Source organism: Pavona decussata, unplaced genomic scaffold, assembly GCF_977016875.1.
Source record: "Pavona decussata unplaced genomic scaffold, jaPavDecu1.1 SCAFFOLD_161, whole genome shotgun sequence".
Taxonomy (NCBI): domain Eukaryota; kingdom Metazoa; phylum Cnidaria; class Anthozoa; order Scleractinia; family Agariciidae; genus Pavona; species Pavona decussata.
Genome location: NW_028145572.1, coordinates 1,165,001 through 1,184,091, shown reverse-complemented (window position 1 = coordinate 1,184,091; position 19,091 = coordinate 1,165,001). Strand labels below are relative to the sequence as shown.

At 37.7% G+C, this 19,091-nt stretch overlaps 1 protein-coding gene across 2 annotated transcripts in view; it reads right to left on the bottom strand.

Annotated features, from left to right (window-relative positions):
* Positions 1 to 14,163: 14,163 nt before the first annotated feature.
* Positions 14,164 to 19,091, bottom strand: part of LOC146464623 (carbohydrate sulfotransferase 3-like) — a 7,924-nt gene continuing 2,996 nt past the window's right edge. The window contains exons 1-2 of one of the 2 annotated variants that reach the window (XM_085129444.1): positions 17,885 to 17,991; positions 14,164 to 15,618 (exon numbers count right to left, since the gene is read on the bottom strand). In XM_085129444.1, the coding sequence (XP_084985570.1) occupies positions 14,332 to 15,570 (1,239 nt within the window). In that variant the 5' untranslated portion in view covers positions 15,571 to 15,618; positions 17,885 to 17,991 and the 3' untranslated portion in view covers positions 14,164 to 14,331. Of the gene's footprint in view, positions 15,619 to 17,884; positions 17,992 to 19,091 lie in introns of those variants that run through there. The other variant, XM_085129443.1, reaches the window with a different exon arrangement.

The window sequence follows — 19,091 nt, the reverse complement described above, 5'->3', positions numbered from 1 at the left end:
CGTAAAAAATCCCTAACCTCCAAACGAAAGACAACTAATCCCCAAACGTTAGAATCCTTAACACCCAAACGTAAGAAAACTAACACACAAACGTAAGAATCATTAAGCCCCAAATGTAAGAAAACTAACCCCAAAACGTAAGAATCCATAACCCCCAAACGTAACAATTACTACCCCCCCCCAAAAAAAAACTAACGCCCAAACGTTAGAATCCCTAACCCCCAAATGTAAAAAACATTAACCCCAAACGTAAGAATCCCTACCGCCCAAACGTAAGAATCCCTAACCCCCAAATGTAAGAAAACTAACACACAAACATAAAAGTCCCTAACCCCTACACGTAAGAAAACTAACCCCCAAACGTAAGAAAACTAACCCCCAAACGTGAGAATCCCTAAACCCCAAACGTAAAAATAACTACCCCGCAAACAAAAGAAAACTAACCCCCAAACGTAAGAATCCCCAACCCCCAAACGTACGAATTACTAACCCCTAAATATAAGAAAACTAACCCCCAAACGTAAGAATCCCTAACCCCCATACGTACGAAAACTAACCCCCAAACGTAAGACTTACTAACCACCAAACGTAAGAAAACTAACCCCCAAATGTAAGAATTAATAACCTCTAAACGTAAGTAAACTAACCCCTAAACGTAAGAGTCCTTAACCCCCAAACGTAAGATAATTAACGTCCAAACGTAAAAATCCCTAACCCCGGCCCCAAACGCAAGAAAAACTTACCCCCGAAAGATATAATCACTAGCCACAAAACGTAAGAAGCCCTAACTGCGAAACATAAGAAAAATTCACCTCCAAACGTAAGAATTACTGACAACCCTACATAAGAAAACTAACACCAAACCGTAACAATCCTTTCACCCCCAAACGTAAGAAGACTAACCCCCCAAACCTAAGAATCCCTCAGCCCCAAACATAAGAAATCTAACCCCCAAACGTAAGAATCCCTAACCCCCAAACGTAAGAAAACTAACCCATAAATGTAAGAATTACTAAACCACAAACATAAATAAACTAACCCCCAAACGTAACATCCCCTAACCCCCAAACGTAAGAAAACTAACCCCAAAACGTAAGAATCCCTAACCCCCAAACGTAAGAATCTCTAACCTCCAAACGTAAGAAAACTAAACCCCCAACGTATGAATTACTAACCCCCAAACGTAATAAAACTAACCCCTAAACGTTTAAAAACTTATCTCAAAACATAAGAAAACTAACGCCCAAATGTAAAAATTAGTAACCTCCAAACGGAAGGAAAACTAACCCCCAAACGTAAGAATTGTTAACCCACAAACGAAAGAATCCCTAACCCCCAAACGTAAAAAAACTAACCCCAAAACGTAAGAATCTCTAACCCCCAAACGTAAGAAAACTAGTAAGAAATACTAACTTAAAAACGTGCGAAAACTAACCCACAAACGTAAATATCCCATACCCCAAAACGTAGGAAAACTAGACCCCAAACGTAAGAAATACTAACCCCCAAACATAAAAAAAAATTAAACCCAAAACGTAAGAATCTTTAACCCCCAAACGTAAGAAAACTAACCCCCAAACGTAAAAATCCCTAACTCCCAAACGTAAGAAAACTAACCCCGAAACGAAAGAATTACTAACACCCAAACGTAAAAAGTACTAACCCTCAAACATAAGAAAACTAACCCCCAAACCTAAGAATCCCTAACCCCCTAAACGTATAAAAACTAACCCCCAAATGTAAAAGTCCCTACCCCCAAACGTAAGAATCCCTAACTCTCAAAGGTAAGAAAAATAACCCCCAAACGTAAGAATCTGTAACCCCCTAAACGAAAGAAAACTAACCCCCAAACGTAAAAATTTCTATCCCCAAGCGTAAGAAAACGAACCCCCAAACGTAAGAATCCCTAACTCTCAAAGGTAAGAAAACTAACACCCAACATAAGAATTACTAACCCCGAAACGTAGGAAAACTAACCCCCAAACGTAAGAATCCCTAACACCCAAACGTAAAAATACTTACCCCCAAACGTAAGGATTACTAACCACCAAAGATAAGAAAACTAACCCCAAAACGTAAGAAAACTAACACCCAACCGTAAGAAGCCTTAACCCCCAAACGTAAGAAAACTAACTCCCAAATGTTAGAATCCTTAACCAACAAACGTAAGAAAACTAACCCCTATACGTATGAAAACTAACCTCCAAACATAAGAAAACCAACCCCAACACGTAAAAATTACTAACCTCAAAACGTAAGAAAACTAACCCCCAAACGTAAGAATCCCTAATCCCAAAACTTAAGAAAACTAACCCTTGAACGTAACAATCATCAACTTTTTAAACGTAAGAAAACTTACCATCAAACGTAAGAATCCCAAACCCCTAAACGTAAGAAACCAACCCCCAAACGTAAGAATCTTTAACCCCCAAAGGTAAAAAAACTAACCCTCAAACGTAAGAATTCCTAACCTTTACACCTAAGAAAACTAACCTCCAAACGTAAGAATCCCTAACCCGTAAACGCAAGAAGACTACCCCCAAACGTAACAATTACTAACCCCCAAACGTAAGAAAACTAATCCCCAAACGTAAGAATTACTTACACCAAAACGTAACAAAATTTACACCCAAACGTAAAAATCTCTAACCCCCTCAACGTAAGAAAACTAACCCCAAAACGTAAAAATCCCTAACCCCCAAACGTAAGAATCCTTAACTCTCAAAGGTAAGGAAACTAACCCTTAAACGTAAAAATTACAAACCTCCAAACGGAGAAAAACATACCCCCAAACGTAAGAATTGTTAACCCCCAAACGGAAGAAACTAACCCTCTAACGTAAGAATCCCTAACCCCCACACGTAAGAAAACAAACCCCCAAACGTAAGAATCCCTAACCCCCAAACGTAAGAAAACTAAACCCCAAACCAAAGAATCCCTAACCCCCAAAGGTAAGAAAATTAACCCCCAAACGTAAGAAATCTATCCCCGAAACGAAAGAATTACTAACCACCAAACGAAAAAAAAACTAACCCCCAAACGTAAGAATCCCTAACACCCAAACGTAAAAAAACTAACCCCCAAACGTAACGATTACTAACCCCAAAAAGTAAAAAAACTAACCCCCAAACGTAAGTATCCCTAACCCCAAAACGTAAGAAAACTAAGACCCAAACGTAAGAAGCCTTAACCCCCAAACGTAAAAAAAATAACTCCCAAATATAAGAATCCCTAACCACCAAACGTAAGAAAACTAACCCCCAAACGTAAGAATCTCTAATCCCGAAACTTAAGAAAACTAACCCTTAAACGTAAGAATCATTAACTTTTTAAAACGTAAGAAAACTAACCCCCAAAGGTAAGAATTACTAATCCTCAAACGTAAGAATCCCAAACCTTAAAACGTAAGAAAACTAACCCCCAAACGTAAGATTCTTTAACCCCCAAATGTAAGTAAACTAACCCTCAAACGTAAGAATAACTAACCTTTACACGTAAGAAAACTAATCTCCAAACGTAAGAATCCCTAACCCGTAAATGGAAGAAGACTTCCCCAAAAAGGTAAGAATTACTAACCCCTAAACGTAAGATAACTAACCACCAAACGTAAGAATCGTTAACTCTCAAAGGTAAGGAAACTAACCCTTAAACGTAAAAATTACTAACCTCCAAACGGAAAAAAACTAACCCCCAAACGTAAGAATTGTTAACCCCCAACGGAAGAAAACTAACCCCCAAATGTAAGAAAACTAACCCCCAAACGTAAGAATCGCTAACCCCCAAACGTAAGAACGCTAAACCCCAAACCAAACAATCCCTAACCCCAAACGTACAAAAACTAAACCCCAAACGTAAGAATTACTAACCACCAAACGTAAAAAAATTAATCCCCAAACGTAAAAAATCTAGCCCCGAAACAAAAGAATTACTAACCACCAAACGTAAAAAAAAAAAACCCAAACGTAAAAATCCCTAACACCCAATTGAAAAAAACTAACCCCCAAACGTAAAGATTACTAACCCCCAAAGGTAAAAAAACTAACCCCCAAACGTAAGTATCCCTAACCCCAAAACGTAAGAAAACTAACACCCAAACGTAAGAAGCCTTAACCCCCAAACGTAAAAAAATAACTCCCAAATATAAGAATCCTTAACCAACAAACGTAAGAAAACTAACCCCTAAACGTATGAAAACTAACTTCCAAACATAAGAAAACTAACCCCCACACGTAAAAATTACTAACCTCCAAACGTAAGAAAACTAACCCATAACCGTAAGAATTACTAACCCCCAAACGTAAGAAAAATGAACCCCAAACGTAAGAATCCCTAACCACCAAACGTAAGAAAACTAACCCCCAAACGTAAGAATCCCTAATCCCGAAACTTAAGAAAACTAACCCTTAAACGTAAGAATCATTAACTTTTTAAAACGTAAGAAAACTAACCCCCAAACGTAAGAATTACTAACCCTCAAACGTAAGAATCCCAAATCTTAAAACGTAAGAAAACTAACCCCCAAACGTAAGATTCTTTAACCCCCAAATGTAAGTAAACTAACCCTCAAACGTAAGAATAACTAACCTTTACACGTAAGAAAACTAATCTCCAAACGTAAGAATCCCTAACCCGTAAACGGAAGAAGACTTCCCCAAAAGGTAAGAATTACTAACCCCTAAACGTAAGATAACTAACCACCAAACGTAAGAATCCTTAACTCTCAAAGGTAAGGAAACTAACCCTTAAACGTAAAAATTACTAACCTCCAAACGGAAAAAAACTAACCCCCAAACGTAAAATTGTTAACCCCAACGGAAGAAAACTAACCCCCAAACGTAAGAAAACTAACCCCCAAACGTAAGAATCGCTAACCCCCAAACGTAAGAAAACTAAACTCCAAACCAAAGAATCCCTAACCCCCAAACGTACGAAAACTAAACTCCAAACGTAAGAATTACTGACCACCAAACGTAAAAAAATTAATCCCCAAACGTAAGAAATCTAGCCCCGAAACAAAAGAATTACTAACCACCAAACGTAAAAAAAAAATAACCCACAAACGTAAGATTCCCTAAACCCAAACGTAATAACACTAACCCCGAAACGTAAGAATCTCTAACCCCCAAACGCAAGAAAACTAATCCCAAAACGTAAGAACTACTAACCCCAAAACGTAAAAAAATTAACCCCCAAACGTAAAAATCCCTAACCCCGAAACGTGAGAAAACAAACCCCGAAACGCAGGAATTACTAACACCCAAGGGTAAGAAAACTAACCCTCAAAGATAAGAATCCCTAACCCCCAAACGTAAGAAGACTAACCCCAAAACGTAAGAATCCCTAAACCCAAACGTAAGAAAACTAGCACCCAAACGTAAGGATACCTAACCCCAAAACGTCAGAAAACTACTCCCCAAACGTAAAAATCCCTAACCACCCAACGTAAGAAAACTAACCCCCAAACGTAAGAATTACTAACCCAAAAACGTACGAAAACTAACCCACAAACCTAAAAATCCCATACCCCGAAACGTAAAAAAACTAAACCCCAAACGTAAGAATTACTAACCCCCAAAGGTAAAAAAATTTACCCTTAAACGTAAAAATTTTTAACCCCCAAACGTAAGAAAACTAATGACGAAACGAAAGAATTACTAAACCTAAGGGTAAGAAAACAAACCCCCAAAGGGAAGAATCCCTAACCCTCAAACGTAAGAATCCCTAAACCCAAACGTAAGAAAACTAACACCAAAACGTAAGGATACGTAACCCCCAATCGTCAGAAAACTAACCCCCAAACGTAAAAAAACTAACCCCTAAACTTAAGAATTACTTGCCCTCAAGCATAGGAAAACTAACCTGCAAACGTAAACATCAATAACTTTCTAAACATAAGAAAATTAACCCCAAAACGTAAAAATCCCTAACCCCAAAACGTAAGAAACCCCAACTCTCAAAGGTAAAGAAACTAAACCCCAAACATAAGAAAACTAACCCCCAAAATGTAAGAATCGTTAACCCCCAAACGTAAGAAACTAACCCTTAGACGTATGAAAACTAATCTCCAAACGTAAGAAAACTAACGCCCAAACGTAAAAATTACTAACCTCCAAACGGGAGAAACCTAACCGCCGAACGTAAGATTTATTAACCCCCAAACGTAAGAAAACTAACCCCCAAACCAAAGAGTCCCTAACCCACAAACGTAAGAATCCCTAACCCCCAAACGTAAGAAAACTAGTAAGAAATACTAACCCAAAAACGTACGAAAAGTAACCCACAAACGTAAAAATGCCATACCCCCAAACGTAAGAAAACTAAACCTCAAACGTAAGAATTACTAGCCGGCAAACGTAAGAAAACTAGCCCCGAAACAAAAGATTTACTAACCAACAAACGTAAAAAAACTTACCCCCAAACGTAAGAATCCCTAACCCACAAACGTAAGAATCCCTAAACCCAAACGTAAGAAAACTAACAACCAAATGAAGTATCCCTAACCCCAAAACGTAAGAAAACTAATACCCAAACGTAAGAAGCCCTAACCCGAAAACGTAAGAAAACTAACTCCCAAATGTAAGAATCCTTAATCCCCAAACGTAAGAAAACTAACCCCTAAACGTATGAAAACTAACCTCCAAACGTAAGAAAACTAACCCCCACACGTAAAAATTACTAACCTCCCAACGTATAAAAACTAACCCATAAACGTAAGAATTACTAACCCCCAAACGTAAGAATCCCTAACCCCAAACGTAAGAAAACTAACCCCTAAACTTAACAATTACTAACCTAGAAACGTACGAAAACTAACCCCCGAACGTAAAAATCCCTAACCCCCAAACGTAACAAAACTAAACTCTAAACGTAAGAATTACAAACCCCCTCACGTAAAAAAATTAACCCCCAACCTTAAGAATCTTTATCCCCCAAACGTAATAAAACTAACCCCCAAACGTAAGAATCCCTAACACCCAAACGTAAGAAAACTAACCCACAAACGTAACTATCATCAACCCCAAAACGTAAGAAAACTAACACTCAAACGTAAGAAGCCCTAACCCCCAAACGTAAGAAAACTAACTCCCAAATGTAACAATCCTTAATCCCCAAACGTAAGAAAACTAACCCCTAAACGTATGAAAACTAACCTCCAAACGTAAGAAAACTAACCCCCACACGTAAAAATTACTAACCTCCCAACGTATAAAAACTAACCCATAAACGTAAGAATTACTAACCCCCAAACGTAAGAAAACTTACCCCCAAACGTAAGAATCCCTAACCCCAAACGTAAGAAAACTAACCCCTAAACTTAACAATTACTAACCTAGAAACGTACGAAAACTAACCCCCGAACGTAAAAATCCCTAACCCCCAAACGTAACAAAACTAAACTCTAAACGTAAGAATTACAAACCCCCTCACGTAAAAAAATTAACCCCCAACCTTAGGAATATTTATCCCCCAAACGTAATAAAACTAACCCCCAAACGTAAGAATCCCTAACACCCAAACGTAAGAAAACTAACCCACAAACGTAACTATCATCAACCCCAAAACGTAAGAAAACTAACACTCAAACGTAAGAAGCCCTAACCCCCAAACGTAAGAAAACTAACTCCCAAATGTAACAATCCTTAACCCCCAAACGTAAGAAAACTAACCCCTAAACGTATGAAAACTAACCTCAAAACGTAAGAAAACTAACCCCCAAACGTAAAAATTAATAACATTCAAACGTAAGAAAACTAACCCCCAAACGTAAGAATCCCTAACCCCCAGACGTAAGAAAATTAACCCCCAAACGTAAGAATTACTAACCCCCAAACGTAAGAAGGCTAACCCTAAAACGTAAAAATTCCTAACCCCCAAACGTAACAAAACTAACCCCTGAACGTAAGAATCCTTAACTCATAAACGGAAGAAAACTAATCCCCAATCGTAAGAAGTACTAACACCAAAACGTAAGAAAACTAACCCACAAACGTAAGACTCCCCAACCCCTCAAACATTAGAAATCTTACCCCCAAACGTAAGAATTACTAACCACCAAACGTAAAAAACTGACCACTAAACGTAAGAATCCGTAACCCCCAAAACGTAAGAAAACTAACCCCCAAACGTATGAATCCCTAACAAACAAACGTAAGAAAACTAACCCGCAAACGTAAGAATTACTTACCCTTAAACGTAAGAAAAGTAACCCCCAAACGTAAGAATAACTAACCCCCACCGTAAAAAAACGAACCCCCAAACGTCAGAATGACTAACAACCAAACGTAAGAACACTAACCCCTAAATGTAAAAATCCCTAACCCCCAAAAGTAAGAAAAATAACCCCCAAACGTAAGAATTACTAACCCCCAAACGTACGAAAACTAACCCATAAACGTAAGATTTTCTAACCCTTAAAGGTAAGAAAAGTAACCCCAAACGTAAGAATCCCTAACCCCAAAAGGTAAGAAAACTAACTCCCAAACGTAAGAAATCATAACCCCCAAACGTAAGAATTACTAAACCCCAAGCGTAAGAAAACTAACCCATAAACGTAAGAATTACTAACCCCCAAAGGTAAGAAAAGTAACCCCAAACGTAAGAATCCCTAACCCCCAAACGTATTAACCCATTAACTAAACGTAAGAAAACTATTCCTTAAACGTAAGAATTACTAAACCCCAAACGTAAGAAAACCAATACATAAACGTAAGAATTACTAACCCCCCAAAATAAAAAAACTAACCCCCAAACGTAACAATTACTGAAACACAAACGTAAGAAAACTAACCCAGAAACGTAAGAATTCCTAACCCCTAAACGTAATAAAACTAACCTCCAAACGTAAGAATCCCTAACCCCCAAACGTAAGAATCTGCAACCACAAAACGTAAAAAAACTAGCCCTCAAAGGTAAGAAAACTAACCCCCAAACGTAAGAATTCCTAACTTCAAACATAAGAAAACTAACCCTCAAACGTAAGAATTACTAACCTCCAAACTTAAGAAGACTAACCCGCAAACGTAAGAATCCCTAACCTCCAAACAAAGGAAAACTAACCCGCAAACTTAAGAATTACTGACCCCCAAACGTAATAAAACTAACCCATAAATGTAAGAATTACTTACCCTCAAACGTAAGAAAACTAACCCCCACACGTAAGAATTACTAAGCCCTATAATTAAGATTAACTAACCCCCAAACGTAAGAATCCCTAACCCCCAAACGTAAGAAAACTAACCCCAAAACTTAAGAATTACTAACCTCCAAACGTATGAAAACTAACCATCAAACGTAAGATTCACTAACCCCCAAACGTAAGAAAACTAACCCCCAAACGTAAAAATCCCTTACCCCCAAATGTAAGAATTACTAACCCTCAAACCAAAAAAACTAACCCCCAAACGTAAGAATCCCTAACCCCCAAACGTAAGAAAACCAACCCCCAAACGTAAGAAGGACTAACCCCCAAACGTGAGAAAACTACCCCAAAACGTAGGAATCCCTAACCCCCAAAAGTAAAAAAACTAACCCCCAAGCGTCGGAATTACTAACCCCTAAACATAAGAAAACTAACCCCCAAATGTGAGAATTCCTAACCCCCAAGCATAAGAAAACTAACCTCCAAACCTAAGAATCTCTAACCCCCAAACGTTAGAATCCCTAACCCTTAAACGTAAGAATTACTATCCCCCAAACCAAAAAAGAGTATCCCCCAAACGCAAGAATCCCTAACTTCCAAACGTAAGAATTACTATCCCCCAAACCAAAAAAAATTAACCCCCAAACGTAAGAACTTTTAGCCCCCAAACGTAAGAAAACTAACCCCTAAACGTAAAAATCCCTAACTTCCAAACGAAGGAAAACTAACCCCAAAACAAAATAATTACTAACACCCAAACGTAAGAAAGCTAACCCCCAAATGTAAGAATCCCTAACCCCAAAACGTAAGACGACTAACCCCCAAACGTAAGAATTCCTAAGCCCAAACGTAAGAAAACTAACACCCAAACGTTAGGATACCTAACCCCCAAACGTCAGAAAACTAACCCCCAAACGTAAGAATCCGTAACCCCCAAACTTAGAAAACTAACCCCCAAACGTAAGAATCTTTAACCACAAAACGTAAAAAAACTAACCCTTAATCGTAAGAATCTTAAACCTCTAAACGTAAGAAAACAAACTTTTAAACGTAAGAAATACTAACCCCCAAACGTAAGAATCCCTAACCCCCAAACGTAAGAAAACTAACCCCTTAAACGTAAGAATTACTATCCCCCAAACGTAAGAATCCCTAACCCCCAAACGTAAGAAAACTAACCCCTAAACTTAAGAATTACTAACCTCCAAACGTATGAAAACCAACCATCAAACGTAAGAATTACTAACCCCCAAACGTAAGAAAACTAACCCCCAAACGTAAGAATCTTTAACCACAAAACGTAAAAAAACTAACCCTTAATCGTAAGAATCTTAAACCTCTAAACGTAAGAAAACAAACTTTTAAACGTAAGAAATACTAACCCCCAAACGTAAGAATCCCTAACCCCCAAACGTAAGAAAACTAACCCCTTAAACGTAAGAATTACTATCCCCCAAACGTAAGAATCCCTAACCCCCAAACGTGAGAAAACTAACCCCTAAACTTAAGAATTACTAACCTCCAAACGTATGAAAACCAACCATCAAACGTAAGAATTACTAACCCCCAAACGTAAGAAAACTAACCCCCAAACGTAAGAATCTTTAACCACAAAACGTAAAAAACTAACCCCTAATCGTAAGAATCTTAAACCTCCAAACGTAAGAAAACAAACTTTTAATCGTAAGAAATACTAACCCCCAAACGTAAGAATCCCTAACCGCCAAACGTAAGAAAACTAACCCCTTAAACGTAAGAATTACTAACCCCCAAACCAAAAAAGACTATCCCCCAAACGCAAGAATCCCTAACTTCCAAACGTAAGAATTACTAACCCCCAAACCAAAAAAAAATTAACCCCCAAACGTAAGAACTTTTAGCCCCCAAACGTAAGAAAACTAACCCCCAAACGTAAAAATCCCTAACTTCCAAACGAAGGAAAACTAACCCCAAAACGAAATAATTACTAACACCCAAACGTAAGAAAGCTAACCCCCAAATGTAAGAATCCCTAACCCCAAAACGTAAGACGACTAACCCCCAAACGTAAGGATACCTAACCCCCAAACGTCAGAAAACTAACCCCCAAACGTAAGAATCCGTAACCCCCAAACTTAGAAAACTAACCCCCAAGCGTAAGAATCTTTAACCACAAAACGTAAAAAAACTAACCCCTAATCGTAAGAATCTTAAACCTCCAAACGTAAGAAAACAAACTTTTAAACGTAAGAAATACTAACCCCCAAACGTAAGAATCCCTAACCCCCAAACGTAAGAAAACTAACCCCTTAAACGTAAGAATCACTATCCCCCAAACGTAAGAAAACTTACCCTCAAAGGGAAGAATTTCTAACCCCAAAACGTAAGAATCCCTAACCCCCAAACGTAAAAAAACTAACTCCTAAACGTAAAAATTACTAACCCCCAAACGTATGAAAACTAAGGCCCAAACGTAAGAAACATTAACCCCCAAACGTATGAACCCTAACCCCCAAACGTAAGAAAACTAACCCCCTATACGTAAGAATTACTAACTTCTAAACGTAAGAAAACTTACCCCTAAACGTAAGAAAACTAACTCCCATACGTAAGAATCCCTAACCCATAAACGTAACAAAACTAACCCCCATACCTAAGAATCCCTAACCCCTAAACGTAAGAAAATTAACCCACCAAACGTAAGAATTACTAACCCGCAAACGTAAGAAAATTAACCCCCAAACGTAAGAATTACAAACCCCTAAACGTAAGAAAACTAACCCCCATACGTAAGAATCCCTAACCCCTAAATGTAAGAAAACTAACTCCGAAACGTAAGAATTACTCACTCCTAAACGTAAGAAAACTAACCCCCATACGTAAGAATCCCTAACCCTTAAACGTAAGAAAACTAACCCCCATACGTAAGAATCCCTAACCCTTAAACGTAAGAAAACTAACCCCCAAACGTAAGAATCCCTAACCCTCAAACCAAAAAAAACTAATTCCTGGAGAGTGGCTACACATCGAAAAGTCAGTTTTTTATGGCTCTTGTTAAACCTTCATCAAAGAATGTGTTTTTTCGCAGTATAAGGTATGATCTAGAACCGAAAAACAGGCTGATATAAAGGGCCAAATACTTTTTCTTTTACGTTTAGTTTCCACTTTTTGATGATATAGCTTTTATTTCTTACGCGAGGGAATTTACGTCAATGCTATTTTTTGCTAATTAATTCGGGTATTTTTTAGCCAGCGAGAGCTAGAAATCAAAAATCTGGCCGTATTTTAACAAATAGACCCCGAAACCTTCTAAAACACACAAACACCTCATTACAAGTTGAAAATGAAAGTGGGTTTCATTTTTGACCGTGACCGCGATTTTATGATTTTGCTTGATATTTCTGTGCACTCGCTCTTATTACGGTTACCACTATCTTACTCACTTATCTACATTTACGAGTTGGCTCACAGGAGCCTTTGATTATTTGTTTTAATCAGACATCGTTTACTTCCAATGAGCTGGTGAAGAGACGTAGCGTAGCATGGCCGATTTTGTGTACGTGTTTCAAGTAGGACTGCATGCCTCTCCTTATCTGGTCGAAAATGGAGATAACTGGTTCATAGCAGAAAGGAATTGGGGTCGAGTTTAATGCCATGGCAACATCGAAATGGGTATCATTTTGCGTTTTACCTGGCGAGCATTATTGGTGCCAAGTTTGAATGGGATCTTTTTAATATTTCCATATATATTCTTGTTTGTGATTTATCTTCATTGTGAGACGATTTGTGACGTCAACAAAAACTTAACTATCTCTGGAACGAGAGAAGATAATCAAAAAATAAAAAAAAAAAGAAAGAAAGAAAAGAAAAAGAAAACGCAAAAAAATTTCACTTCATATGCACTTTATGGTGCAATCTTGCAATAAACGGACATCAGAAGAGAGAAGATTCCGCAAGTTCCGAATGGTCGTGCTGTAAGAGAAAAAGCTTATTTAAATTAGAAAAGGTCCTTTGCAATCCAACGCTGTGGACGAACTATGAGCCTCGTAACGAGGTTGGTGGTAACGCCGAGCGCCTCTAGTAGCGTTTTCTGCCCGCGGAGACGTTGAACCTGAATAACGTTTTTAATATTTGCGCAAATACCGTGAAACTTCAGGACTTTTTCGGAAATTGATCTGGGAAAAATTTGATGTGGTCGGTTAGTGTTTAATTAGCACCAAAAAGCAATCCAAGTTCTCTCTTAGGTCAAACGAGTCTTTATTACTTGAGTTACCTAGCACCGAGACCCGTCCAACCCTTGGCGATCGTGCATTCCAGTCAGCGGCACCTTATCTTTGGAATGCATTACCTTCAACAATTTGCAACATAAAGACATTGGACACTTTCTTTAATTTAGCCTTTAAATAGATTTTTATTCATGTCTTGTCCTTTAACTAGTTTATTGACTAGGTAATCGCTGCCTTTGATTGTATGGGCTTGTAGTTTTTAATAGTTTCTTGTATTCTTAGTTGCTCTTAACATAATTCTGTGTTGACAATAGTGGAAAGCGCACCTGAATATATCCATATAGAGGTTTGCGCTATACAAATGTAAATTATTATTATTATTATTATTATTATTATTATTATTATTATTAGTGTTCATTGAATTTCATGTTACCACGACAACCAACTTTGACGGGCAGTTTTTTTTAAAATGACGAAAATTTACTTTTCTTATTGTAATTTTCATGTTGTACCTCATATTATTGTCCCTTTATTGGTTTAGATTACTTTTCGCTTAATTTTGGCGCTTTCCTGAAGTTTTGGGGAAATCCATAATTCAAAATGGCCTTCATATGGCAATCATGACAAAATTAACACGTCATATAACGTCATCACTTTCCGTTGTGGACCTCAAAGAAAAAATCTTTCGACGTATTATCTATCTCCCAAGCCTCATTGTCATATCTTCTGTAGTTGCGAAGTTATGGAGGGCGACAAAATTCACCCCAACCCCCCACCCCCCCGCCGCTCAGCCCGACAAAATTCAAACTTCTCGGTATAGATATTAATGAATCTGCAAACAACTTTGTTATGAAGCGCCATGTTTAAGAGAAAGTTTCAAGCTCGCTGTTGTATCTTTTTAGTGGTCTTTATTATTTTACACCATACCCGGCTACAAGAGATCAGTCACTGACAAGAAACAAGCTCATTGGAAATCAATCACCCATGCTAGTTTTCAACATTCTGCTTTCTCCATTTCTCGTAGCCAAGAAAATTCATGAGATCACCACAGTTATTTTCTACCGCTCTTATAAATGGCTCCGGAGCGTTTTTCCAATGGCCAATAGAAATTGAGGCATTTTTGTACAACGAATAAGGACCTCCTTTTTTTGTATTTTTCGCAAGAGTACTTATCCATTCATCAACACTTGCCGACCAATCAAATCCCGCAAACTTGTATAGTTCCTTTGTTACGTTTAGTGTATTCAACGCGAGGTCTTCGTAGCGAATTACTTTAAAACGATTCTTAAGCCAAGGCGGGGGAGATACCAAACCAAGCAGCACATTGTTCAATATTGGATCACACGTTCTATGGACATTTCTACTAAACCTGGGACTCCTGTGATCTTTTATCCATCCTAAATTTACCCTGGAGTATATTACCGCTCTTGGGTCGCGAACCAAGTGGACTAGTCTTACGTCATATCCGTTTTTCTGTTGGAAAAGCTCTTCTAAGCTTTGTATTGTTCTGTTAGGCAACCGGGAAGATAAAATCTTGACAACAGTGTGATCGTAACGGTTACAGGATTCACTTAGTGGGGCATTCGAAAACTGGGGCAAATACTTCTTAGACAGCGTTTTACTTTTACTGCGGTGAAAGCTGCTGTTAGTAAACGCCGAAAAAAATGCTTTGGTGACATTGCTAAAATCACATTGGAAGAAACCGTCAATTACTTCGATGCTAGTTTCTTTGTACTTTTTCGGTTCTTTATCTTGATGGAACAGATGAACGCCAAACATTTTCTGCTCAACGGGAAATAATGGCTCGTAGCAATACATAACTTGAGGATTGTTGTTAAAAAATGAGCCAAGTAAAGTAGATCCTCCTCGCCCTGGACTCAATATTATGAGATTTTTCCTTATAGGTAATGCCTCGTTTGTTTTCTGTTTCTCATTTCTTTCGCTGTCGCTTTCCTGCGATAAAATTTCTTTAGCTTTTTGCCCATTCCCAAACATCTTTGGTTTTTCCTCTTTTTTTCGGACTTCCTTTTTCCGTTGTTGTCGCTGTTTTTCTCCTTGGTGGCGGAAATGAAGAAACTCCTTCATCAATTTGCTGGCGGAATTTATTTCTTGAACGAAATGGATGGATGGATGCCATGATCCTGTCAAATTCTGACTGTAGAAAAACACCAGAAGCAGCGAGGCACCAGCAGTGCAAAATAACAGAAACCCTAAACTGGCCCTCATGTTTAGGCTCAGCAAATCGCCTGTACTTGAACTTTGTGCGATTTCAAACTGCAGAAACAAAGATGAAACATATGTCAAGCCTGGTCACGCTACAATGTTCTTAAATTGTAGTTAATTTCAGCCCCAACGTTCAGCTATAAAAATGATTCTTATAGGGAAAAAAAAGAGCGTAGTATCATTCTTAAACTCATGAATTATTCATGAGCTAATGACCCAATCAGGTTACGCCAATTTGATCATGTGGACGTATCTTGATGTCCAAAAAACATACTGATGAAGACATTTGAAATTTGATCAATCTGCCAATTAACAGCAAACGATTTCCCGCTCAACTCGTTACTGTAAGACAGCAACATACCGTCTTAAACATTACATTGATTTGGGAATTGCATATATTGATATCTTTCCCCAAACTTTTTAGCTACCTCCATCACAAATTTGAAAAACCAATGGTTAAGTGACAGTGCATCCATTTTAGCAATATCTGCACTCACGGCTTCCACCTTGTGTAATCGTAGACCTTGAAAAGGCCACCGCAATGTAAAACCGGAACTTTAACGTTTCTTAATCTCCGTCATTCGACAAACACGTTCAAAGCCTGCTTCTTTTTATGTTTAGTTGAAGCTGAAACGGCCTCATTCACCAAATCTTTTTCCTGGGAAGACGATCTGAGAACACGAAATCGTCCTGATCCGCGCACGAGCTCCATCACGCGGCATCACGTAGATTCCCCAAAATTTGAAAAGCAAAAAGGACTGCTATAATGCTGAAGTCCCTCAAAATGTAAGCTCTGGAGCTAGTACACAGGGATGGCTCTCCAATACGAAATAAATGAAAGTGAATTACCCATACGATTATGACTAAGGCTTTTCTATTCGTAAAAGAACGATTTCGTACACTGAACTTTGAGTTACTATATGATTTACTATGCGGTATAAACTATAATGTACCGTATTTAAACCAGTGGTATGTACGGTGTTACATTTTCAATAAAGTTTACTGCTTTTGTTTTTGAAGTTACCATGTTCACAGGGATTACCTTGTCAGGAATTTCTATCAAACGCCTAAAAATTATCATTTGCACGTGGAAAATTGTAGACACAAATTTCCCTCCAATTATAACGCCGAAGTGATTTTCACTCTTATACTAAGCCCCTCCGACTGTGAACCCCTTAAAAAAGTCCTTTGAAAAATATAAGCCCCATACCCCCGGCCTTATTTTCTGAATTTTATACCTCCACAGTTATAAGCATAACACCTCACAACACCGTGAGCCAATCAATTAGCAGTACCAGTTACCATTAACTTCAATGGGATAGAATTCGCGGTCACGAATACAAGCTCGATTCAGATTAACTTTTAAATCCAGTATCTATTCAATTTATGTTTCATGGCGACTTGTTGCTCGGTGAAGTTTGAGCCAGTAATTGCCAGGAAAATTTTCCCGAGTCGGTGGATAAAAACACTTGATTAATTCGCTTCTATTTTAAAATACATTGCCCTAAAAAGAATTGCACTAATTTAAGATTGTGAAATGTAATTTTTCAAAAATTCTAGATTAAATACTAAACTTTGTTTTGGACGAAGAAAATTCGTTCTGACAGTTTTGTCCTCAAACACAGGAATTACCTTAGTTAAGATTACACTCACCCGTCATTTTTTTTCCATCCGTCATTTTAAGTTTTAAAGACTTTCATATTACGAAGCTCGGATTATCACAAATCACGACATCAGTCTTATAATTAGCCTCCTACGCAGAGGTTATTTGAATAACGGCTACGTGGCCATGTTGTTATATTTTGTATAACATACATTGTAACAAAATACAATAAGCGTTATTATAATTTACAGTTGTGGCAATTGTTCTTACAATTCACCTACAGGTGTTACAATTGCGATTCACGATTTTCTATATTCACTTGATAATTGCAGATAAGTCGATTACAGCCTTTCCCCTTTTTACTGTGTTATTGTGGTGTCGGTATAGTTGTGAGCTATTGTACAAAGTTGTACATGATACAAATAATTCACCTATAGCTACAGTCGGTATTTCAGGCGATATAAGCATATAAGCTGTGTTGTTTTGAGAGTCGAACTAAAGCTCTTAGAATTTCAGTTTTACATTGACGAAAAAAGGGATGTACGCGTAAGTACCAGAGAATTACGCCAATCTGATAAAAGAGGACATTGTTACCTTCATATATCTTGGCTCTCTTATATTTACCTCCGTAATTTCCATAAATAAATTCAAGCTTACTTTTTATCCCATTTCATACATAGTGTTATCAAATGATTTCTTGAATGGTCTACTTACTTTTAGAAGAAATAACTGATGATGATTTGCTCAATTCTACGTTTGGTGATCGAACTTTTAAGGTAGCCGCTTCCTTGTAGAAATTTTAACTTTACAGCTGACTTTAATTTATTTATTTAGGTGTTGTGTGATTTCATGATCATATCCTTTTGAGTGTCCATAGAAACCCATTTCTTTTATGCAATAAGCATCTATTTTATCCTGACGAATAATAATATTTAATAAGTTAGGCCGCAGTTTTATAACTTGTCAGAGAGTTATACTGTTTTTCCTAAATAACTAATTCTCGGTTTTCACTGTCACGCCATTGAAAAAAAAAATCGAAACCATTCCATGAATGAAGTCAAGAAATTGACATGGTATAGAGGATAAATAAATAAGGCATCTGTCCAAGTGTCAGGTCTGTGCGGCATTCCGTACTCGAGTTATTTGACAAAATATTCCACATAAATTTATAGAGCTTAGTATGGAGACGCCATGTTTGTGTCCCTCTGAGGGGCACAAACATGGCGGCCAGAAATACGAAAAAACATCTGGAGTTCACTTTTGCTAGAAAAGAGGTTTGTTTGCCCTTGTGAATTTTCGAATGTTTAGATTAATATTTCTCCTCAAACTTAAATTGTTTAGAATGCTGAAAATCACCCAAAGAGTCATTCTTAAGATACGGAAAAGCTCTGTCACGGCCGTCCTCCTTATGTCACGCACGATGGAAACTCGGAAATTGAAACTGTTCTATTTTCAAAAGGAAGCACGACATCGAGCTAAAAAATTGTGAACAGACATATTTTTAGGTAATCTTTCCTTGAATGAAGGTAAAAATTTTGAAGGCCTCCCAGTTTTAAATTCTAGAATTTGGTGACGTCAAGTGAAAACCGAGAATAGACAGGGTATCTTCCAAATAAATATCAGATGATCGGTAAGGCTAAGAGCTTGTGAATAATACTGCACTCAGCAGTCAATTTAATTTAAAAAATACAAGACGTTAGAAAATATGACAATGTGTTATTACTCTACAGCTGGGATTATTACTAAGATAATACGGCAACATCACTGTGATTACAATTTGGGATACGTAAGTTTATTACAAGATTCAACAAGCGTTAATACAATTCACAGCGCGAACTTTAATTTATGACAACTTTTATCACAATTCACAACGCAATTGCAATAGCTTGTGAACAGGCTCCCAAGTGGGGTTCTCTTCGCC